This window comes from Bidens hawaiensis, unplaced genomic scaffold (genome assembly GCF_021521415.1).
Source record: "Bidens hawaiensis isolate Kalapana, Puna unplaced genomic scaffold, B.hawaiensis_p1.1 tig00010256_1, whole genome shotgun sequence".
Classification (NCBI taxonomy): Eukaryota; Viridiplantae; Streptophyta; class Magnoliopsida; order Asterales; family Asteraceae; genus Bidens; species Bidens hawaiensis.
This window is the reverse complement of record NW_027491777.1, coordinates 1-16,796: the sequence shown is the minus strand read 5'-3', so window position 1 is coordinate 16,796 and position 16,796 is coordinate 1. Positions and strand designations below refer to the sequence as shown.

Here is a 16,796-nt window from a genome sequence, read left to right as displayed (position 1 = left end):
GGCGGTTCGGGCAGTCCCATTTCGTATGACCTGGTTCCTTACAATAGTGACAAACAAGACCACCGCCCCGTCCAATACTCTTTTTGTGGGTCATATGAGAACCTCGACCAGTACCCCGACCAGTAGATGTATACAAAGCCGATGTATCAGTAGGAGGTAGAGTTGCACCAGGACCATACATTTCCCGTAACAGGTGAAAGGTTGATGCAACTGAAGATGTAGCAGCGGAGTTGCTCAACAGTAGGGGTCGGGCGCTTGAATACTTAGGTGATATCCCGGCAATGAAGGTCATGACATCCATCTTGGCGTTTCGCTCCTCTTGAATCTTCAAATCAGTAGTGGGTGGAAACATAGTGCGAAGCTCATCCCGGAGTTTGCAAAATCGTGTGAAATAGTCGGTAAATGTAGAATCACCTTGCTCGGCCCGACCATAGGTTTGAACCACAGAATAAGCATGAGAGATAGACTCCTTAGCCGAAAAGGATGAAGAGAGGTGATCCCACATTTCTTTTACGGTGGAAAAGTTCTGAGCAATAGTAAGGATTTGTGTATCCATAGCATTCCATATGGCCATTAAGATTCCGCTATCAACAATTTTCCATTCTTTGGTAATCGGGTCCGGCGGTGGTTTAGTGAGATGATCGTCTTTGTCCATACTTTCAAGACCCTTTTGGACAAAGAGACTCCACGAACCCAAATTTTTTAGTCAAGTTTGATCGGAATGCGAAGAACAGCTGAATAATTAATAATACCTGGAGCAATCTGATTTTCTGAAGCCTTTTTATCAGCCATTGGATCTGAAAGTTTCTTATCCGAACAAATACACACGCGAACTGAGACTGCAAAACTAAACAATCCCGAATTGAAAAACTAACAACACAGGGTGGTGCGGAAGCAAAAGATAAGTAACCTGGAAAAAATACGGCGGCTGGAGGATGGTACACGCGCCGTCATGCGGCGGCGCGTGGGTGGCAGCGGCGGTCTTCAGGTGGCGCGTGGGGGCGCGTGCGGCGGCGGATCGGCGTCGGATTTTCAGGGTTTGCTAATCGGAGGGTGGTGGTGACAGTGGGAGAGGCGGTGACGGCGGAATATTTCTCGAAAAAGGATTACGAGATCTGGACAGGAGGTAGACGGGTTCGGTTTCAGATCTAGGGCCGGCTAGTTCGGTTCAGATTAAGTGGCGGCTAGGGTTTGGATCGAGAGCCGTAGCTCTGATACCATGTAAAGAAATGGTTGTAGTGAAGTAATGTTTATTACTTGAAGGTGTAAGAAATACATAAGCAACTACATCTATATATACACAACTAAACCCTAGCTAACAACCCATAAAAGGCCCATGGGCTTTAGCCAACTATATGGGCTAAAACCCTAACTAAATACAATTAACAGGTCAAAACTGAACACGAACCAAATCAAACGACTAATCTTTAAAAAATGTGAAAAAAAAGTCATTCGACCCGTTTTACACGCAACACAATCCAAATCGACCCATTCGTATAGATTATAACACGAAGATGCAATTACCATAGCCTTGTAATACAAAAGCGCAGGACGTAACCCTCAAGAACTCTTCCACCTCAGGGCTTAATGGAGCTCCTCCAGACACTATAAGCCGAAGCCCACCACCCAATTTGTTCTTAATCTACACAAACAAAATTTTCCATTTAATCTTAATATTTTAAATTTAATGTGACATACATGGAATATAATGTCTATACAGAAACCTTGTTGAAAGCCAGCATATCCGCAAATGGTGACGCTTTTTTCTGCTTATAACCTGCTTGTAACCATTTAAGTTTGCTGCATAAAATTTGCATTAAAAAGACATTAAATCCACAATAAAAAGAATGATTAATATGTAAGGGAAGTGATTAATTACTAGTTGTATAAAATGTCAAATATTTTCCTTCTCCTCGGATTAAGCTCTTCGAGTCCTTTTAACACGCCTGTAAAACCAAAGAATCATCAAGAAAGTTAGAAAACTGTAAAAAATATCGACTGATTATATAGGACACCTAAATGATATATTCTAAGTTCCCAAGACCTTCATAAATTCGTTCTAAAACGCGAGGCACTCCAGCTAAAAATGTTGGTTTTAGCTCCATTATATCATCTCTTATAGCATTAATATCCTTCAAAATGTAATGATAAATATCATAGTCAACAACTAAACCTGTAAAAGGCTTTAATATACGAAATGTCGAATTAAGATGTGAATGTTACCCCGTGGAAGAAGCCGACAGAAGCGCCTTTGCGAAAATAGTATTCTTCGATTATACGATCAAGGATGTGGGCGAGAGGCAGGAAGGATAAGTAAACATCATTCTCGGTCATCTATGATTATACATATCATTGGTTAGTTGGTTCCAGAGTCAATAAAAGTCAAAGAAGAAGGTTTAGTAGGTACCTTGTCTTCAAACTGTTCCATGAAAAGATCAACCCCATTTATATTTGTTGTAGCATTTTCATGAGTCAAGATAACACCTTTTGGATCTCCGTTGGTGCCACTCGTGTACATAATCGTACATATGTCGGACGGTTCGGGTGTTTGCAACTCTGATGGATTCTTGCTTCCCTGCTCAACATTCATGCAGTTAATATTTTAACATATTGGTGGGTCATAAGCACAATATTATTTACTATCCAGTAAATAGGGAAGATCACTATTAGTTATTAATATTAATATATTCCCAGGGGAAAGTTAACGTGGTACAAATTAATTTAACATGTTAACTGTGAGAATCAAGTAGTGTAATTATATATACAACAGTGTAATTATATTGTAGTGTAATTACACTACGATGTAATTATACAATTACACTACTTGATTCTCACAGTTAGCAGTTTAATTTAATTTGTACGTTAACTTTCCCCTATATTCCTAACACAAATTGTACATTTAGTCAAATAATATGCAAAGACTGAAGATGAAGGTTAAACCATATCAAGGAAGTCATTCCATGAAAACGATTTTACTCCGATGGAATCCGCGATTTCCCTCTCCTTATCCTCCATTGAAGTGAAACAATCACTACAATCACAATAAATTAAAAAAAATAAATAAATTTATTGGATGTTATATTTTTATACAATCACAAGGAGGACATACGCATAGTGTGTCCTTGTTACATGTATTTATCGTCAAGAGCCCACGTAACTACTCAAATGCAATTACGTTGCCGTTGAGTACACATGTCACGTTCTGATGACTTCTTACACTTTTTAAGATTTTGACTATTTTTTTAAAGAAGTAAGCTGCAAATTAGTAAGTTTTCTCACCCTTTAGCCGTCTGGTATGTGTACAATCTGGATCCAGTAGCTGTAAAGACAACTCAAAAATTAGTTACTGGTATAAAATGAATAGCAAGTTAGTTAATGTCACTAGCTAATTTGTTGGAAATATTAAGCTCTCACTTGTAGGGCTGTAAACAAACCAATCGAACACGAACAAGGCCTTGTTCATGTTCGTTCGTTAAGAAAATTTTGTGTTCACGAACGGTTCATGAACATTTACCGAACGAGATTTTATGTTCGTGTTCGTTCATTAAGAAAATTAATGTGTTCACGAACACAAACGAACAAAAATAAAATCGGTAGAGGCTAGAGAATAAGACCGATGTATTCATCAATGTGAATATTGAAAGCTCGTAAATGAATCGAATGAACACGAACAATGGCATATTCGTGTTCATTCATTTAACTTTATAATTAATTGAACAAAGATTTATGTTCATGTGCGTTTATTTAAAAATGGACATTTGTGTTCGCTTATGTTCGTTTCTTTAAAATCTTAACAAACATAACTAAACAAAGATAAACGAACATAAATAAACATATACGAACCAATGTGAATGAACACAAACAAAGATAAACAAACTTAAATCTGAAAACACATAAATGAACACAAATTAACAACTATAAAACCTTTAAGCAGATGACAAATCCAGATAATATTTAATTATATTCTATTTATACATAAACAAAAATAAACGAACGTTCATGAACATAAATGAACGAACTGAACGTTTGTTCATGTTCGTTCATTTAGTTAAACGAACACAAATTTTGTGTTCATGTTCGTTCGTTTATTAAATAAACGAACATAAACGAACTTCCCGCCGAACGGTTCACGAACAGTTCACCGAACGTTCGGTTCGTTTACAGGCCTACTCACTTGTTTAACTTTTTTATCTTGGACAAAAACAATATCAACTTCAGCATGCTCCAAGATAAAATTTACAGCCCCTGCCCCTGTTTAATTAAAAAGAAACAAGGTTAATCTACATGAGGTTAGTCTTAAAAAAATGAAAAAAATAAATAACAATAACAATAAAAAAATGATTTACCTAAGGTGTCATATAAGGGTACACAAATGAGGCTCTGGGCATTGCAAGCCTACATCACAAAATATGATATTAAGATGGGGATGACAGTGTAAACAATAGGAGATTAACTTTTAGTTGCATCATATTTTTTATAAACTTATATTTTTCTATACTATAAAACCGATAATTTTGTTATTTTAAAGTTAAGTTTAGTATTACTATACGTTAAAAAAAGCGACACATTTTTATTGAATTTATGTGTCTAAATTAGTTAAAACAATGAGTTTAAACCAATTATAGCATGTCTAACCTACAAGAGTGTGTTTAAGTTATCAAAACCTGACACATGAACGAACTGTATGAATATAATGATGTATTCAAACCATTACAAGAGTTCATCTAAAACTAGTTATAATACAACAGATGTCACGTCTTGAATATGACTCAAATGTAAAAATCACTTGTTCATTAACATATGTGCATTGTATAAATGTATAAACTGTATGATTTAATTTATGTAGATGAAAACTTACCTCCATTGCTACAATCCACTGAGGGCAATTTGATCCATAAATTCCAACTTTACATCCCAATCACATGTACATAAAAACATTTATATTTTGGTGATGCATATATGGTATGGGGTGTGATAACTTTCATGTGTAATAAATAGCTATGATATGTGACATTTTTTCCAAGATAATTTCTACAATTAATAATGAGTTGTACAAGTTGTGATCAGGACAACCAATTTTTTTAATTGAAAAAAAATAATCATACTCCCTCTTATGGACCACCTTCTATAGGCCTCCATGGCACCCGCGCCATCGCCAGCAACGATCACACACGCCCTACCCACCGACTACCTTCTCCTCCACCCTTAGCCCCTTGCACCCAGATTGAAGCGGCAAGGGGGTTTTAGGATTAAAGGCGGGTGTCACAAGGGTCATTTAGGGTCCAATTCTCACATGGGAGTTGAGGATGTAACAGAAGATGGTCAAGAGGGTCCATTGATTTTCTGTCATCAAAATTTGTCTATATATTATATGTATAAACTTTTAGTTTTTTTTTAAATAGTTTTTTTTTAATAGATATGAGACTGTAACCTTCCGACTAAAAAAGTTCTGGTTTCACCACTAAAGGAAACGACAGCTAAAGGGCGGCCAGAGAAGCAGGGATTAACCGGAAAACGACACCGACACATTCAGTCATACACCTAGTATATACATGTGACATGAAGCTATATGCTTACAGGTTGGAGCCCAGAAGCTCTAATGGCATATGCAACATGCAAAACCTCCTCATATATAGCCTTGTAAGTCTTCCAAACGTATGGGCCCCACTGAAAGACAAAAAAACAAATTCAATAAAACAAACATCAAAGCGGTGAATAACATTTTTGTGTATAGATCAATAACTTAAAAAACGTCTACAATGAAAAAAATAATAATGATAAAACGTTAATAAATATCATAATATTTAATAACAAAGATAAAATGAGAAATTAAAAAAAGTAACTATAACAGATAATAAACTCGGCTAACAGAGGACTAATAAAAAACCCGTACCTTGCCATCTACGAGCTCACGCCATCCAAGCATCCTATTGTTAGGATACTTTTGAACAGAAGAGGTAAAGACATCCCATGTAGTCTTGAAATGAGAATCAATAGGTGGGAAAGAATGTTCCGAAAGAAGATTGCGGTAAATCGGACCGACAGAGGGGTCACCTTTTCTTCCATTGTCCGCCTTCACAGAAAACTGAAGCTTATCCATGGCAGCTGGTTAGTTTCACTACAAGTTGGACCCCTATCTTGTGGTTGAAGAAACACTAACCGAACCCCGGACAGATTACTGGTAACCTGGGGGTTGGATAGCTGTTTCCCACGAGGGGTTAGACCCTTGGAAGATGGTTCTTCTGATAACCTGCAAAACAGACACCGTGAACTCGTCACTGAGAAGGGGGGGGTTCCTCCTTGTGACCACCCTCCGGCGTGAGAATCAGACTAGATTGCTCTTTAAATATAAAAGTATATTAAGAGATTGCTAGAGCAGATATCAGGTATAATATGATGATAATGTAGTAAGATGATCATACAAGGTAAGATGAGATGGTCATACCATTTGTGGTATTTATAGCCGAAGGTAGGTTTCCAAAGAGGTATGGCCGGCTGCAACAGTGTTCCTGTTCCACCAACAGTAGCCTACGCACGTGCCCTGCTGGTAGTTGGTGGGTAGGTAGCGGCTGATAGTGACCAGGCCTGCTGTATACTATTCCTGTTCCACCAACTGACGGCTACGCACGTGGTATGGCAGTAGTTGGTGAGTAGGCAGCGGCTAATAGTGATACAGTACAGGAGCATGCTGCTCGCCATACTGTATCAGTGAGCTGTCGTATCTCTGATCAGATCTTTCGCCCATACCTCGTCAGGTACAGTAAAAGATCCTTCAGTATACGGACTGGCTTATTTGGGCGGGAGTATTCCCCCTCCCGCCTCTGTGCGGGATTGCTCCCGGCTTGGCTCATTCCTTCAGGTGACACTGAATGATGGAGAGCTAAGTGCCTTGTGCGTGTAGCCATGCTGCGCGGGTGGCCTTCCCTAATGGCTTGTATCCGAGGCTGCGGGGACAGGCGGAGTCCTTCACCATTGGGAGGCATTTCCTGCGGGACCAGCTTGCGTACTGCGCGTAAGGACGTCACGTCTCTGAGCATGGTTGGTCCTGCGGATCCAGTTGGTCTCTGCGCAGACGTCCCTGTTTAAGGTGAGTCTTGCGGGTCCAACTGGGCTCTGCTGGGACCTACCTCTTCAAGTCCCCCCAGTCCAATGTTCTTCTCATGAGTGTTTAATAAAGTGAGGTGAACTTTTGGACTTGAGCAAAGGGTTTTGAAAAGGGTTTTGTAAGGTTTTCCATGGGGATTCTTTCCGCGGAAGTCCTTGTCACTTGCAGAAATGCCCGAGTTTCCTGCTTGGTCTTTGGGTATGATGCGGGTAGGTCTGTAACCTCCTCGCAAGTCAGGAGCATTGAGTCCCAGTTGTATGTATTTTCCATGAGGTTTTGGTAGTTTTGAACATAGTGATCAATTATGTTAAGACCACCAATTCCGTCTTGGAGCTTCAAACAACGTAGTTCTCGACGTTCCCGCTATGCGGGGATGTTATTTCCGTTTCCGCAAGCATTGCCCAGAAGATCCTTCTTGGTTTCAATTCCCAGCGGAGCGCTAGGTATGTGAAGGGTTTTGCCTTAACACTGTACCTGCGCTCGTCTTACGGTTACTTTACTTCCAAGGTATTCATGGCGTCAATTCCCTGCGGGTGCTAGGTATGTGAAGGGTTTTGCCTTTACACTGTACCCGCACCCGTCTTATAGTTACTTGGTTGCCGAGGTACTTGTCTTCAATTCCCTGCGGGTGCTAGGTATGTGAAGGGTTTTGCCTTAACACTGTACCCGCATTCGTCTTACGGTTACTTGTTCACCAAGGTTTTCTTGGCTTCAATTCCCTGCGGGTGCTAGGTATGTGAAGGGTTTTGCCTTAACACTGTACCCGCAGCCGTCTTACGGTTACTTGTTTGCCAAGGTTTTCTTGGCTTCAATTCCCTGCGGGTGCTAGGTATGTGAAGGGTTTTGCCTTAACACTGTACCCGCAGCCGTCTTACGGTTACTTGTTTGCCAAGGTTTATTTGGCTTCAATTCCCTGCGGGTGCTAGGTATGTGAAGGGTTTTGCCTTTACACTGTACCCGCATCCGTCTTACGGTTACTTGCTTGCCAAGGGGTAAGGGGTATTTTCCCGCTTACTTTTTAATATTTTCGAATTTTGAATTTTGAAATTCGAAGAGTTGGTGAAAAGATAACAGTCCAAACCTCTGAAACGTCGTGCGACGGTTTCTTCTGACTGTGTCAGGACGTGCAGGAAGTTATGTTGACGTGACAGAACATGGTCATTCCAGACGCTTTTTCAGGCGCGTGGGCGTGATTTTTCGGGCGCGTGGCCGCGAAATTACTGGCACACGTCCTTTCTACAGCTGTTGCCAGCTTGCTTTTTGCCACGTGTCATAGTTTCATTGCACCGTCCATTTCTCTCTCCTCCGCATTAAATTCACCGCATTAATTGCGATTAGTATATAAAGGGGGAGAGGCCTCTTTGTAATCCACACTTTCACCTCTCTTCTTCTTCTTCTTAGTGATTTCCGGCAAATACTCCCCTTTTTCAGGCAAGCATTTTCCCGAAATCACTCTTATTTCTGCAAAAATGTCTTCTCATGATGCTGAAGCTGTAGCCGACGATAGGAGTACTGCTGGCGAGTGCCAGTGTGCTCTACCTGTCGATCAGTACCAGTACATCATCAGGAAGTTCATGCTCGAGTCTCTCGAGCCTGAGTTTCCTGAATCCCACCAGACTGTGTACGATGCCCCCAGTGGCAAGATCGGGGTATATGCTGCATTCTTTGTTTATGGGAACCTTAGGTTCCCATTGACAAAGTTTGTGTACCGTGTCCTGGAGAGGCACGGGGTGCACCTGACCGAGGTGCATCCGATGGCGATTGCCAAGGTCCGGCACTTCGAGTGGGTGTGTCGGATTCTGGGTATTGAGCCCTACGTGGACCGCCTGATGACCTTCTATACTTGGAGGTGCGTCCAGGGGTGGTACACCCTGACAACCCGTATCAAGGGTTTGAAGATCTGCGTGACCGAGCGCAGTCTCCGATCGTGGAAGCGGGAGTTCTTCTACATCTCTGCCCGCGCCATCCCCATTGCTATGAAGTTCAAGAAGGGTCAAGCGCTTCCGAGCCTTCACGCTTCCAGCTACCAGGAGGCGGAATGGTTCGCGAAGATATCCCGGGTCCAATCTCCGGTTTACCGGTTTGCGGAGTCCGGGATGGTGCTGCTGGGGATGAGCCGGGTATGGAAGGATGCTTCCCGGTTTCCCATCCTTCTTGAATACGGTTTGAACTCTATTCCTTATGGTATGTCTTGTCTTTCTTGCTGATATTAGTTAATTTTCTAACTGTTTCTTTTTCATTCAGAGGGGAATAATTTGGAGTCGCTCCTGTTCCCGCGGGAAGCTGACAGTCCCGTGCGGGTGGGCACTCGTGCTCTGGACGACAATGAGTTGCCCATCCTGGAGCAAACGGCGGATAGGTTTGTGGAGGTCTATCCGCCGGGCCAAGAGATCCTGAGCCACTGGCGGCCAGGTAAGGAGATATTCTATCCTGAACCCCTCAATGCTGTACCCGTTGCTGGAAATCCTTACATCCTATCTTCTTCTGAGGAATCCGCAGATGGTCCTCCCCTTGTGCGGAAGAAGAAGGCTGCTGCCGGCGTGAAGGGGAAGGAGAAGGCCTCCACAGCTGATCCAGTTGTTCTATCTGACTCGGAGTCAGATAGTGAAGAGGTGGCGGGGGAGCCCGGTGGTGAGAAGACCACTGCTCCGGAGGCTACGACCGTTACCTCCGGAGAACCAACGAAGACGACGGTGACCGGTACCAAGAGGCCGGCTCCATCGGGTTCCTCCCCGCCCGTCCGTACGTTCAGGGTCAAGAAAACCCGTAAGTACAATCATAGTTTGTCTTTGTAGATTTATTACTTCATAAATTTATCTTAACACTTTCTTCTTTGTGCAGGCGTGGATGTTGACGCATTCCGGGGTGAGGCGCAGAGGAGTACCCTTCCGCCAATGACGGTAGGCTTGGTCAGCCTACCTGAGGCGTCGACCCAGGTGCCTGCGCCTGCTACCGCTGGTTCAGTTGCTCCCTCTGAGCAGACTGTTCCAGCTGAGATGACGTCACCCGCCGGCTGTGAGTGCGATTTTTACAGCATCCTTCACAGAGCCGGCGGTTACTGCTGCTAGCCTACGAGGCGGCGACCGCGGCGGCGACCACAACGGCGGCCTCGGCGGCTGCCACCATGCCCGCGCCACCGGCACCGATGGCCGGACCATCAGGTACGCGCAGGGCTTCCCGCCGATCTTTGCCACCTTCCCGTCTGCCTGACCTGTTGGATGGATTTCCTTTAGGTTCAGGTGATGAGTTTGGCGGCTATCGGCCTGTCATTGACCCTACAGGTGCGTAGGGTTCCTTTTTTTTCTTATGTTTTTTATCATCTTTTCCTTACTGCCTTTGTTTCTTTTGCAGTGTCGGATTCCAATGAAGTGTATGTTCCACGATGGAACATTCGCCGAGGAACAACCCTTCGCACACCTGTGGAGTGCGTGGACTGGGCTCGCCACGCTGCTCCTCCGGGTGCGTTGGGGGAAGCCATGGTTAGCTACCAGGAGGGTAGGCTAACTAATGAGCTTCGGGTTCTCCAGGCCCGGACGCAGCCGCGCGTCGAGCTGCTTTGTCGTGAAAACGACAAGTTGAAAGCAGCTCGCGCCAAGGACATATCTGAGGCGCGTGCTCTTCGGGAGGAGAACCAACAGCTGGCGGCAGCTGCCGCCGACAAGGAGAAGGCCTTCAAGGCCCTCGAGGTTGAAGTTCAGGCGCGACTCGAGGCCCGCTCCAAGGCTGCCCAAGCTGTAAATGAACAGCTTCGGCTGGCCAGGGAGACTGCGCGAAACGCAACCGAGAGGGCTGCCAAGGCTGAAGCCGTTGCTGAGCCTTTGCGTGTGGAGAATGAGGAGCTCAAGGCCAAATTAGAGGCTCTCCAACGCGCTCATGATGCCTTGGCAATGGAAGATGCCAAGAAACTCCAGGAAATCCTGGACCAGAGGGGGGTGCTTGACCACACCGAGCGGAAGCTTAAGGGCGTCGAAGAGGCTGCCGCAAAGGAAGTTTTACTTGCCAACCTTAACAAGAGCGAAGCCGAACGCGCCCATAAAGAAGCTCAAGCTGCCCTCCAATGGCTTCTTCGAGAAGCGTTGCCTCAGGTATGTTTAGTTTTATCTTCACGCTTTTCTTTTGTAAGAAAAGGTTCTAATACTTGTGTTTTTTCTTTGTAGGTTGTGCGTCGGGTCTTTTCAGAGACCTCTTACGATGATGCTATGACCGCAGCCCTCAACGCTTCTCATGAGGATGGGGAAAAGGCCGGCTTCCTGCTTGGTCTAGGGTTTGTTGAGAAAGGCGTCCCGCCTTCCAACTTCCCTTTGTTCGATGTGGATACCGAAGCCATTTATGACCAAGCATTGAATCAATACGCCGCCTTCCCGCATCCAGTGGTGGAGAAGGTGGACGAAGTAGCTGCTGCTGATGATGGGTTAGCTGTCCTCAAAGCGTTCCTCGAACCACCCCGTTCTTCTGACGGAGCGGGTCCAAGTGGAAGCGGCCCTAAAGCTTGATCCTGAAGATCCCTTCCCATTGCTAAGATAGACTTGTATAGTTTTATTCTTTTAGGCGGGTATTTACCCGGCCATTCTTGTAATATATTATTTGGAATATTAATCTTTTTGCTAAGATTGTTATTTCCTTCCCTGGGTTCCTTGCTTTATAAACTTATGACTTGCATACTTAGTTTAAATTAGCAATTTTCCAAGTGTTTAGAATAAGTTAACCTTTGAACGTGGTTGATAATGGGTTAAAGTTTCGCTTCCTCCTTCGTGATTGTGCGGGTAGAACCGTCACTTGCACTTGGTAGGATGGCTAAACTTTAACCTTCATCTGACCTGCGTGTAGGTTTTCCTTATCTTTCTTCGAAATTTCTAAGGCATTATGATAAGTTAACCTTTGAACGTGGTTGATAATGGATTAAAGTTTCGCTTCCTCTTTCGTGATTGTGCGGATAGGACCGTCACTTGCACTTAGTAGGATGGCTTAACTTTAAACCTATATCTGACCTGCGTGTAGGTTTTCCTCATCTTTTGAGGATAAGTGAACCTTTGAACGTGGTTGATAATAGGTGTGAAGTTTTGCTTCCTCTTTCGTGATTGTGCGGGTAGAACCGTCACTTGCACTTAGTAGGATGGCAAAACTTTACCCATATCTGACCTGCGTGTAGGTTTTCCTCATCCTTTGAGGATAAGTTAACCTTTGAACGTGGTTGATAATAGGTGTGAAGTTTTGCTTCCTCTTTCGTGATTGTGCGGGTAGAACCGTCACTTGCACTTAGTAGGATGGCAAAACTTTACCCATATCTGACCTGCGTGTAGGTTTTCCTCATCCTTTGAGGATAAGTTAACCTTTGAACGTGGTTGATAATAGGTGTGAAGTTTTGCTTCCTCTTTCGTGATTGTGCAGGTAGAACCGTCACTTGCACTTAGTAGGATGGCAAAACTTTACCCATATCTGACCTGCGTGTAGGTTTTCCTCATCCTTTTGAGAATTTTGTTTTGAACCGTTCGACGCGCGGTTGTCAATAGGTTAGTGTTCAGTTTCCTTTCATGATTCATGCGGATAGACCGGCACTTTCATTTAATGGGAGAATTGAACTTTTCCTTCAACTGACCTGCGTGAAGGTTTGCCACGTTATTTGGGTTCGTGCGGGTAGGACCGCCTTCCCATGCAATGACCTCACGTAATTATGCGGTGAAAACCGGCATATTAGTGCTCAGAAAAGTATAAATGTAAAATCATCAGCTTCGATGTTCTTAGAGAATCATTTCCATTAGAAGTGGCTCTTGGCCTTTTCTTTACAAATTGGAATTGATTTACATGCAAACTGTGTAAATGAGCTCCCTTCCATGTTGGGATGGGAGCGCCATCGAGCCGATACGCATCTGGTTCGGGATCTCGTTCTTTACGCAGCATGTAGTCTCAATGTTGAAGCTGGAATTTTTATTCGTTTTCCCCAGCTGGGGTTCTACACGCATCCGCCTGCTCAGCCTTTATTGCGCCACGAGGTGCGCGAGCGTCCCATCTCTGACAAATGCTTCGACCATGTCTTTTACATCTATGCATTCTTCAGTGTTGTGGCCCTTTGTCTTGTGAAAGTCACAGTATTTGCTCCGATCAGCATCGTGACGATGTCGGATTATCGGAGGTTTTGGCCACGGGAGCTCTTCAGTGGCGAATATCTCAGTGACGCTTTTGGTGAGTGGCGTCCATCTGGAGTTTCGGTGCGGCTGTACATTATCCCTTCCGCCCACTCTATGTTGCAAGCCGGATGAGGTGTCAAAGTTTACCCTTGACTGCCAAATGCCTAGCTTTCGCTTTTTATTTAGTCTGGCGGTGAGGACGTTGTCCTCTCTCGTCCTCTGGGTGTAGAGGTTTGTGCTCTGTGGGAGATCTCTACCCAGTTGCTTCTCCGTTTCCGCATAGCGTTTTGCTGCTGTCATGATGCCATCCCATGTGGATGGCATGCCATCTTTACCCGTTAGGGTGCGGATGAGCTCTGGGTCATGTGCGCCCTGGATGAAGGCAGCGCGAACAAGATCTTCGCTGATATTGCCCAAACTTAGCTTCTTTGAGTTGAAGCGAGTGATGAAGTTTGGCAGAGATTCATCTTCCTCTCGTATGCATTTGAGGATTGTCCATTGCTCCTCGGTATACTTCCGTTGCTGGCTGAAGTGTTGGCTAAACTTCTGTTGGAAGTCTGCCCAGTCGTAGATGTGGTTGACCGGTAGACGATCAAACCAAGCTCTAGCAGCCCCCACCAGCGTCATTTGGAACATGTAACACCACGCGGGTTCCGTCCAATTGCTGACGGTTGCCCCCGCTATGAACCTGTTCAAATGATCGTCTGGATCAGATATACCGTCATATGTGCCTATGTTGGGCATTTGTTTGGCACTCTTTGGGGCGATTGCTTCCGCAATGTCCCTTGCAAACTTGGACATTCCTGCATTTGCAACGTTTGGTCTGAACGTTTTGGAGAAGTCTCGTGGACTTCCACCTGTGCTTTTTGGTTTGAAGGCTTGTCCAAAATGCCTTTTCGGTTGGGATTCCGTCTCCTTACGCTCCCCTTTTGCCCTATGGCGAGGGTTCGCGTCGGAGTCGGATTCCTCCGAGTCATCCTCCCAGTACTCGAATTCGTCGGCCTGTTGCACGGAACGCAAGCGTTCGTCCAACTCAGCCTGGAATTCCTTTTGTCGTGCCTCCGCCCATGCCTTAACTTCATCGAGAGTCTGGCGGGGGAGTCTTCGTTTCTCAAACTGGGTATCGGTGGATCCCAGTAGGCGATCATTTACTGCACTTGCCCCAGCTTTGGTAAGTGGGGTAGTGTTCGTAAAATTTACTTCACTTGCCCCGGCTTCGGTAGCCGGGGTAGTGTTCGTAAAAACTGTGTTGCCGGTATTCCCCCTAGTAGCTGGGGTTGTGGTTACCGGAATTTCTCTAACCATCTTTGTAGAAGTTTGAAAAAACTGGAGAAAAATAAAGTTCTAGCTTTATGCACGGATGGCGCCAATGAAGAAACACTAACCGAACCCCGGACAGATTACTGGTAACCTGGGGGTTGGATAGCTGTTTCCCACGAGGGGTTAGACCCTTGGAAGATGGTTCTTCTGATAACCTGCAAAACAGACACCGTGAACTCGTCACTGAGAAGGGGGGGGTTCCTCCTTGTGACCACCCTCCGGCGTGAGAATCAGACTAGATTGCTCTTTAAATATAAAAGTATATTAAGAGATTGCTAGAGCAGATATCAGGTATAATATGATGATAATGTAGTAAGATGATCATACAAGGTAAGATGAGATGGTCATACCATTTGTGGTATTTATAGCCGAAGGTAGGTTTCCAAAGAGGTATGGCCGGCTGCAACAGTGTTCCTGTTCCACCAACAGTAGCCTACGCACGTGCCCTGCTGGTAGTTGGTGGGTAGGTAGCGGCTGATAGTGACCAGGCCTGCTGTATACTATTCCTGTTCCACCAACTGACGGCTACGCACGTGGTATGGCAGTAGTTGGTGAGTAGGCAGCGGCTAATAGTGATACAGTACAGGAGCATGCTGCTCGCCATACTGTATCAGTGAGCTGTCGTATCTCTGATCAGATCTTTCGCCCATACCTCGTCAGGTACAGTAAAAGATCCTTCAGTATACGGACTGGCTTATTTGGGCGGGAGTATTCCCCCTCCCGCCTCTGTGCGGGATTGCTCCCGGTTTGGCTCATTCCTTCAGGTGACACTGAATGATGGAGAGCTAAGTGCCTTGTGCGTGTAGTCATGCTGCGCGGGTGGCCTTCCCTAATGGCTTGTATCCGAGGCTGCGGGGACAGGCGGAGTCCTTCACCATTGGGAGGCATTTCCTGCGGGACCAGCTTGCGTACTGCGCGTAAGGACGTCACGTCTCTGAGCATGGTTGGTCCTGCGGATCCAGTTGGTCTCTGCGCAGACGTCCCTGTTTAAGGTGAGTCTTGCGGGTCCAACTGGGCTCTGCTGGGACCTACCTCTTCAGTGGTGTTTTGAAAGCAAGCAAGGTGATGGATAGTTGTATATATATATATATATATAGATCTTAGAATTGATTTTCACTTATGACCATGTCAATAAATGAGGCAAGTAGATATTAAATGTGATTATTCAGTAGTAGTTTCAAGTTTTTTTGAAGATCCAAATGTCACAATAAATTCCTTATGATATTTTTTTTGGTAAATTGGTATACTAACTACCTTCTTTTGAAGTGTTACATTTCCAATTGAATTTGTCAAATTAGTATTATTCATTGTTGCACTAAGACAATATGTTATGGGCTAACTTAAAGTGCGTGTCACATAGAAAGTGATCAATGACGGATCTAGGAAATATTTTTCAGGAGGTGTACGAGTTTTAAATGCTTTAATTTCATGAAATCGGATATAAAATTTCGGGTAGGTTCGATGGTTTGGTTCGATTCGCCGATTCGGGTCGGTTCATTACATAATAATGCTTTACCGCTAGTTTAATTTGCTAGTTATAATCTAAAATATAATAAATTACTTAACGATTAACAAATGAACCTAAACAAATTAAAATGTCAAGAAAAATTAACAAATGAATCTAAAATCCTCTCACGTTAAGAGGATTCGAGGAAGAGTAGTAACTAGCAAGGGTGAAAGAAGGCGGTCGGAGAAAGGCACGAGCTCGTGGTAGACGATGGTGGTCTGTGGTCGGCCGGATGCCCGGACTACCAGAGGAAGGAGGTGTGGCGCCTATATGATCGTGGTGGAGAGAGGAGAAAGGTAGAGAGTGGTGTTTGTAATTGTATATTTGTTTAAAATTTTTGGCTTATGAAACCCTAAAAGACTGCATAAAAATATATAAAAAAATAGTGTAGAACGGATTCGAACCTATAGCCTTCATATTCGAACCTATAACCTTCAGTTAACCGGCTCAGAGAGTTATCCACCAAACCAACAGCTTATATTCTAATCAAAGTGGTTCCCTTCTAATGTATAAGGTGATTCACTCTATTAATTTCCATATACCAATACACTATTATTTCAAAACTCAGGTGGTTCCTGGAACCACCCGTTTATAAGGTGGATCCGCCATTGACAGTGGCCTTTAACAAACTGATTACCATTTAACTGTCATGTTGTGATTTAACTATCTTTAAAATAAAAATAAAAAAGAAAAAGAAATAAATATGTATGTGTTTGCATATGATTGGTGAAGATAAGTG

At 44.1% G+C, this 16,796-nt stretch overlaps 1 protein-coding gene across 1 annotated transcript; it reads right to left on the bottom strand.

Moving 5' to 3' along the window:
• Positions 1–702: 702 nt before the first annotated feature.
• On the bottom strand, positions 703–15,740 carry LOC143534683 (long chain acyl-CoA synthetase 1-like). The gene is made up of 16 exons (XM_077029121.1): positions 15,583–15,740; positions 5,894–6,133; positions 5,579–5,667; positions 4,859–4,916; positions 4,347–4,395; positions 4,175–4,251; positions 3,280–3,319; positions 3,130–3,157; positions 2,941–3,031; positions 2,408–2,575; positions 2,224–2,334; positions 2,045–2,132; positions 1,880–1,946; positions 1,725–1,800; positions 1,525–1,642; positions 703–839 (listed from the first exon to the last, which is right to left on the bottom strand). The coding sequence occupies exons 2-16, from the start codon at positions 6,098–6,100 to the stop codon at positions 703–705; spliced, it is 1,404 nt and encodes a 467-aa protein (XP_076885236.1). The 5' UTR covers positions 6,101–6,133; positions 15,583–15,740.
• Positions 15,741–16,796: the final 1,056 nt, after the last annotated feature.

What these genes read in the sequence shown, in the direction of transcription:
- LOC143534683 (XM_077029121.1), bottom strand. Translation starts at nt 6,100, where the DNA reads ATGGATAAGCTTCAGTTTTCTGTGAAGGCGGACAATGGAAGAAAAGGT. An exon ending in TGGAACAGTTTGAAGACAAG is followed by an intron (nt 2,335 to 2,407) that starts GTACCTACTAAA and finishes GTATAATCATAG; the next exon opens with ATGACCGAGAATGATGTTTA. An exon ending in ATATGCTGGCTTTCAACAAG is followed by an intron (nt 1,643 to 1,724) that starts GTTTCTGTATAG and finishes TTGTTTGTGTAG; the next exon opens with ATTAAGAACAAATTGGGTGG.